Consider the following 8,320-nt stretch of genomic DNA (forward strand, 5'->3'; position numbering starts at 1 on the left):
CTGATAGCAATACAAGTACATTTGTGATCTATGTCAATTGTACCCTACATTGATTAAGTTTTTGGGGTACTCAAATGTTTGATTGTCATTGGAGTTTCTAAGATTTTGGGATTTTGGAATATTTAGTGATACTTTATAGAAAGTTTTTTGGGACAATCGGAGGTAGTGAATGGGAAGTTCGTTAGAAAAAAATTCTAGTTTGGGAGTGAAATATTTTCTGGAATTTGCATTGAAATAAGAGTTGTGCAACGATAGCGTGGTGATTAGGTTCGAATGTGAAATTTCATATTATGATGAGTAAAATTGAGTCAAGTCAGAATAAACCTTCAAATGATGTGTAAGCTCTTCAAATGTTGTTTTTCGATTCACAAAATTTAATTTTAAAACTTTTATAAATAGTATCAAATTCTTATCACTCAACCAACAAATTTTGATAAGATATCAAGAATTACTATCAAAATAAATCATTATGAATACTGAAGCTCAAATTTTTTTAATAATTTCATTATATGTTTTGATCATATTTTTTTATATAATATCAAAATTACTCATAATTCCTCCCCAACCTATAAATAACAATACACTTGAACATACTCAAATCTACATTCTACTATATTGATAATAACATTCATATTAATCGAACTAAGTCTCAATCCATAACTAAAATTTACTTAATTTACACAAATAAACTCGATTTTGAGAATTCAAAAATCTCAAAAACTTACTCAATCACGTAACCTATCCGGGCCTAACCCGATACTAATTGAAGCAGGGCCCGTTTTGATAAAAAAGAGTTTCTTGAGGAAAGGGAAAAGAGTAAGCTTCCTGCTTTTATTTCTATATCATCAAATTGTCACTTCTGCACTGCTGCCTTTTCTTCTTCTTCGAGCGATCTAAAACCCTAAATCAGAATGAATGTAAGTCATTCCATTGTTATCTTTGAAACCCAATTTTAAATTGTTAATCTAATACATCATCCTTCAAAAAAAGCACTTATTTTGACCTTTTTTTTTAATGTTCTTTATTTCCGTAAAGCAGTTTACGGCTTCAAAGCAACCTGAAAGTTGCTTGCTTGGCCCTGAATCGGATTCCCAAAGGACACTGTATGTTCTTTATCTGATGCCCAAATAAACCAGGGTTTTTTCTTTGGTTGTTGGTGTTTGAAAATTTTCCCTTTTTTTTACTTTTTTCCTGGATTTTGTTAGGTACCCATATGTGACAGGAACATCAGTCGTGGCTTTAAAGTATAAAGATGGGATTTTGATGGCTGCTGATATGGGAGGTTAGCTCATACATTTTCACTAGCTCTTATTTATTTTCTGAATTTTTATTTGGTGTTTTTCTGTGTGTGTTTGAATTGCTCTTTTTATTTGAAAATGGATCGTGCTCTTGGAGAAAACTATGAAAGTGAAAAGGCTAATGGTTCTGGCCCTTTGTAGTCTTTCTTATGTGTTTTTGGATCATGATATGGCTCATCGAATCTTCCTTATCTTCAACCTTTAATACTGCTTTTAATGTTATTGTAGGATTGATAGTTCAGTTAGATTTTCCGACTATTTCTAAGTTAGTAGCATAAGAATTGTCAGCTGTTATGTTGGTCTGACTCCTCATTCTTCTTGAATTATTGGTGTCCAACATTTGGATATGACCTCCAAGGGTCCTTCAAATATATGGAAAAACTTGGAATTATCTATCGATATTGATGTCCTATACATATACATAACTAATACTCACACCTGAGTTTGAGTAACACAGGTAATGCCGAAGTTGAAGTCATTGTAATCTGTAGCATAAATCTTTATGTTTAATAAAATTCGGACCTTGTATTTGAAATGACCGTTAATAAGATGCTTGTTTGAGAGTATTCTCTCAGTGATATGCACTTATAGATTTTATATTTAAAGCTAGACTATGTAGATGGTATATGTTTGTTTGATTGTAGCACCTTCCATATAAGTAGGAACATGAATTTATTTGTTTGAACCTTCATACTCTATCATTCAAGTTCTTATTCTCTCTCTCTCTCCCTGTTTTTGAAATCAACTTATTCAACCTGTAAGGACCCATAGAACAAGATATGCACTTATAATGGCAATTGTCAAATACATTATTGCTTATTATATCTGTTGCCTCATGCATGATCTGAGCTGGACCTGGAAGTATGTTGTTTCGAGTACCACAGCATTGCAATAAAGCTAGTATGCATTCACCTGAGGCTTGTTGTCAATCTGACTGGTTCCTCGTTTCACTATCCAATTGATTTCTCTGTTAGCTAAATTGTTCTTTTCACTGCAACTTATGAATCGGAATGCTTGATCCCATTAGTGGTTCAAAGTGATCCAATTCAGTGAAATCTGTGATCCTTCTCTGAGAAGTGGAAAACTCTGTTATGAAAATGCAAGGAAACTGGCAGAATGTTAAGCAGTGGACTTTTAATCTTTGTGGGTTTGTTTTGATTCTTGAAGCAATTATCTAGTGACACGTATATTTATTTTGGTTTTTAATTTTTTTCTAATAAAAAAGAAAGGTAAGTGGTGGATAGATTTATTTTTTAAGGTAGATGATATAAATTAACTAGAATGTACGTCTAATTTTTTATTAATTAAACATATTTTAAAATAAAGTAGATCGTTATAATTTTCATCATTAAATTTATGAAAATTAATTATTTTTATCAATAAATTACATCGAGTTGTATTATTTTAATTAATTGAAACATATATATATGTACATTCTTAATGTTAAATATTTCATTCCTACTAAACAAACTAAAAGAAGACTACACCTATTAGATAATTAATGATTTTTGTTCAAATTTTTGTTGCTTGTACCGACTTCATGCCTGCTGCCTGTTTATTGACAGGTTCATATGGGTCCACCCTGCGGTACAAGAGTGTGGAGCGAATGAAGCCTATTGGCAAGCATTCCCTTCTGGGTGCTAGTGGAGAAATCAGTGATTTCCAAGAGATTTTGAAGTATCTTGACGAGCTTATGTAAGTATTGACTGATATAACTCCCCCTCTCCCCTCCAATTCTCTTAGTTGTTAATCATGGAATTTATTATTCATTTTCTTTATCCACAAATCTGATTTAGGTTTTGTTGGTAACACATGTTTTTACTGTTTAAATTCTGACATAAAACTGTTGCTTTTGAATGTTTGATATTGTAGCTTATATGACAATATGTGGGATGACGGCAACTCTTTGGGGCCTAAAGAGGTGCACAATTACTTGACTCGAGTTATGTACAACAGGCGCAACAAGTTCAATCCATTATGGAACTCCCTTGTACTTGGTGGAGTTAAAAAAGGAGAAAAGTATCTTGGAACGGTAGGCTTGGAGTTATATCTTTGACCTAATTGAACAATTTGCGGTTTTTAAGCCTGTAATTGACCGTTCTTATAACTTTGGCTTTTCAGGTCAGTATGATTGGTGTAAACTTTGAGGACAATCATGTTGCAACTGGTTTTGGAAACCACCTTGCACGACCAATTCTTCGTCAAGAGTGGCATGAGAACTTGAGCTTCGAGGATGGTGTTAAAATATTGGAGAAATGCATGCGTGTTCTCCTCTATCGTGATAGATCAGCTGTTAACAAGCTTCAGGTTTGCTTTTCCCTTTTACCATGTTGGCTCTATGTTTGAATAAAAACTTATAATTTGGTAGCGACTTGTACAGCAGCTGAACTGTGTATGGCATTCTGGGTTTCCTCCATTAGTTAACAATCTGTCTCTATGGATATTACAAATCTGATAGACTCTTTAACTTCATCATTTGTTACATGCTAGTGTGGCTGTGATTTAGGTCAATGTATTGCTCAGGATAGCTCTCATTCAATTCTATTATTCAGCTCAACTACTGCTGTCCTTTCATTTGATTATCCGAGGCAAAATTTTGCCTATTAGTTAATGTTTCATTTATTTGAAATCGGATGATTGCAGATAGCTAAGATCACCGAAGAAGGCGTGACGATTTCCCAGCCATATTCGTTAAAGACCTACTGGGAGTTCTCTGCTTTTGAGAATCCTACTCAGGGTGCTGTAGGATCATGGTAGATGTCGCCATCATTTTATCCTTTGTGGAAACATTTTATGGTATGAGAAGAACATTGATGACCCCACTAGGAGTTGAAATGAAAATCTGATGCATCTTTATGTTTGATTTGGAAACCGAGTTATGAACTTATGATGCATCTTCATGGTTGTTTAAAACGATTAAGTTGAAGGTTGATTGTTTTCATGATTAATGTTAAAGTAGATGCTTTTTCCTTTGCTGTTTGTTGATGCAAGGTATAGACCATCCTGTTTGATTATTTAGTTTGGCAGAGAGCATCAAATTTAATAGAAGCTGATCATCAGTCCATTATTTACTTTGCTGAAACAATTGCCATGGAAATGGACACCTTAAGAAAAAAAATCTAGTGCCACTTTGCTCTAAACTTATCGGTTCACCTCTTTTCCGGTTATATGGTTCTGGTTGAACTGTCAGCCCATCAATTTTTTATTTAACCAATCTATCTGGGGGCTTGTGTACGAGGGCTTTTTCTTGATCAGATTGTGAAGGAGATGAATGCTGTGAGAGCGAAAGGGAATGTTCTTCTTGCTCGAATTCAACCTCCCAAACCTTTGCAGTGGCGGTACTTCTCTTCGGGTTTGAAGTATCTAAAGAGCAATGAAAAGATGAAATAATCATATTGATACATCGAGCTATACAGTTATATCCACCTGAACTGAACCGAGAAGAATGCTTTGCTTCGTGTTCTGGTTCATCATCACCAAGTTTTGCTACTTCCATATTGGCAAAATAGATGCTTTTCTGATTCAAAAAAAAAAAAAAGAATAGGACACCTCTCCTTCTGGAAGGTCATAACTAATTACGACTAAATATACTTTGTCGAAACTAATTTGAAAAAAGGGGAGTCGATATAAAAACAAAAATAGAGTCGTCACCGATCTTTTTTCGATATGCGATCGGATCACCTTGCGATTGATCATTTTAATAAAACATTTCGATTTATTAAAACAATGATTTTGGGGTCAGTGAAATTCGAGAGAAAGGGTTCGGGAGTCAGTTACGCAGGAGGAAGGATTAGTACCCTCGTAATGCCTAAAGTTGGTATCTAATTGATTAATTAATGTCTTAATGTCGAAAATTTTAAAAGATTTGAGAATACAATTCTTTTATTTAAAAAGAACACTTGAATAAATTAGATTGAATGTTAATACCCTCCTATCTCGAAGAAATAAAATGTCACACCCAATGGGTTAGGATACAACATTTCAAACCCTCGAAATTAAGTTTGTCTTTTAATTTTCAAAACTCATCATTTAAGTTTAAAAAGGATATTCAGTTACTTGGGTCAAATGAAAAAAATCGGAACACAATAAGTTAGGGCACAACCTCTCAAAATTTCCAAATACAGAATATTACCTTTATTTTTAAAAATACTTACATCAAGAAAACAAAGTGTCATATCAAATAAGTTAGGACACAACATCTTGAATCCCCGAGAATAAGCTTTTACTTGAAACTTGTTTGGATTGAAGAAGGATACTCGGTTATCTAGATCTAACAAGGAAAATTGAAACCCAGTAAGTTAGGTCACAATCTTCTCGAAGATTCTAAATACCGAATATTGCCTTATTGGTTTTTAAAAATTCTTAGATTTAGGAGAAAATTGATGCAATATTAAAACGATGCATAGAAAACATTTGATAAAAAAAAGGCAATATGAAAATATAGATAAATAGCACACAAAATGGCAATAAACACTTTATATACATTATTTAAGAAACTAACATCAATAATTAAAACAAATAAATTAAAAGACATATATAACAATTTAAAAAACAAAGTAAGTCGAAATAAGGTGTGAAAACAATTTAAACACAATTATTAAACAAATAAGTACGTAAAAAAAAGTATAATAATAAGAAGAAGCTAATTATGGCAATATTATAAAGAAATAATAATATGAATAACGAGGATCATAAGAGAAAGTATAATTATAGTATAAAAGTAAAAAAAAATAGTAATAATAATATTAATAAAAGAATAAAAAAAAGTGATGATAACATATAATAATAATGAAAGAACACTAATAATAGAAATATATAAGATAAATAAACAACAATAATAATAATAATGATATGTTACAATAATAATAATTTTAAAAAATAAACATGTAAATAATAATAGGCTCATATGATAACGATAGCAGAAATTGAAAATAATAATAATGAAATAAAAATAACACTAACGATAATACTGATAATAATAATAATTATTATTATTATAATTAATTAACTAGAAAGAAAATAGTAAAAATAACAGAAACGGACTAAATTGAATTTAAAACAGAAGTTTTGGAATTAAATCAGAAATAAAAGAATGGGGAAGGACCGAATCAAAACACGCGCAGAATAGAGAGGGACCAAAAAAGAAAATATCCCTCCTCCCAAAACACGTCGCTGCCAGGGGGACCAATTTGCAACTGTAGCAAAATCGTGGGGCGAATTTAAAAATAAAAATAACATTAATTTTAAACTCATAAAAAGCGGAGGAGTCAAATGTGCAATTAGCCCCTCCATAGAAAACGCTTGGATCCCCTAGGTCGAGTCGGGTCACGTACACGGGCTAAGCTAAAACGGCGTTGTTTAGGCGCCCATGCTTTGGCCCAAAACAGCGCCGTATAGGAGGATCTATAAATACCAAAAAAAAAAAAAATTAAAACTTCCATTTTCCTTCCCTTTCCCACAAAAATAGAAACCCCCTTTCACTTTTTCTCTCCAGGCTCAAGTCGGCGGGTTCGATGTCGTCATACTGTTAGCCTCCCATGGCCCAGCCAAGGTGTCCGCTATGAAGTAAGATTGTTTTGTTATTTTATTTTATGTATGTGAGTGTATATATATAATCTTAAGGAAAAATAAAATTAATAAAAAAAAAACTAAAACAGTAACCTACATTTTTCTTCTTTTCTGTTCTGCTACTTTGATTCTTGATTTGCAATTGAAATTGCTGTTATTTTATTGATTTTTTTAGTATAAAAAAATGTCCCCTTACAATATATTTTCAAAGGCTTTTATAACTTTTTTACAACTGATTCTTGCCTAGGTGGGCACTGAGGTGGGGGCGCGAGTAATGCGTCGAATGGCGCGAAGGGCATGCGGCTCTGGGGTGGCTTGCTGCGCGAGGGCAAAGGCTAGGGTTTCTTTGGCTGAAATTGTTTAAGTTTTTTTTTAGGGGCCATAGGATTGGGCTTAGGGTTTTGGGTTAGTTTGGGGTTTGTATTGGGTTTGGGTTTACGGTCTCCGAGCTAAATTGGGTCTTACATACTTTATGTCATATTTGAATGGGTAAGAACTTATTACAATATAAAAAAACTACTGAAACTATCTAGCCTGTGAATTAACTAATTGCATTAAAGTCTATGCACGACAATAGTTCATGATGAGACTCAAAGGCTCATACATTTAATTGCGACGATGAATCTTGAGTTTAGATATTTAGAACCCATAAACTCCATGTTTTCAACTACACCAAAGCTTCATGATTTATAAAAATTAGATGATAACTTGTGAAGGCTTGACTGTATGATGTTGTTGAAATAAAACAAATTGAGGTTTCAGATTACTGTTGTTTACTCACAGTGATGTAATGCAGAAATGGAAACATAAGATAGATCCACATGTCTTGTAACATTGATATATGTTGTCTTAATAACATCAGACCATCACCCCCAATCAAAGTCTTTATCATTTATTTACCATCAACCATTTCTTTTTTAACTAATGCCGGCTCTCTCATTTTGCTGTGAGAACATGGTAATAGTGACCCTAGAGTTCTTCATGGGCCGGCACGGGTTAATATAAAATTTAGATCCTTTTTTTTAATTTTGATTCGGTCTGAAAAATGAGTTTAAAATTTTTTTAAACTCGACTCAGATAAAAATGCTAAAATTTAAGTTCGGCCCAACTCGCCCTATTAAATTTTTTATATTATCATTTTTATATAAAAATAAATTTAAAAAACGTAACACATCAAATACATTAAAAATATTAAAATAAATGTTTCCTAACAGATGGTAGTAAAATAATAAAAAAATAGTGGCAAAATAGTAAAAAAATTTTTTTTTTTGCAAATTCAAGCTGAGTTGAGTTAGGTCTAGGCCCAAAAAGCTTACTCAAAGCCCGTCTTATTTAAAAAAATGGGCCTATTTTGTCCAAATATATTTTTAGGACCTATATTTTTATCCTAACTATCTCACTTTTCGGACGAGCCTTTAAGCTGAACCACCCATAGACAAGCCTACTGAGTGACC

The 8,320-nt window shown here is 32.6% G+C and overlaps 1 protein-coding gene across 1 annotated transcript; it reads left to right on the plus strand.

Moving 5' to 3' along the window:
- The first annotated feature begins 764 nt into the window (after positions 1-764).
- Positions 765-4,346, plus strand: LOC108470509 (proteasome subunit beta type-4-like). The gene is made up of 7 exons (XM_017771852.2): positions 765-917; positions 1,039-1,103; positions 1,206-1,282; positions 2,864-2,993; positions 3,171-3,330; positions 3,420-3,605; positions 3,942-4,346. The coding sequence occupies exons 1-7, from the start codon at positions 912-914 to the stop codon at positions 4,053-4,055; spliced, it is 738 nt and encodes a 245-aa protein (XP_017627341.1). The 5' UTR covers positions 765-911; the 3' UTR covers positions 4,056-4,346.
- Positions 4,347-8,320: the final 3,974 nt, after the last annotated feature.

Source organism: Gossypium arboreum, chromosome 11, assembly GCF_025698485.1.
Source record: "Gossypium arboreum isolate Shixiya-1 chromosome 11, ASM2569848v2, whole genome shotgun sequence".
In the NCBI taxonomy this organism is placed as follows: domain Eukaryota; kingdom Viridiplantae; phylum Streptophyta; class Magnoliopsida; order Malvales; family Malvaceae; genus Gossypium; species Gossypium arboreum.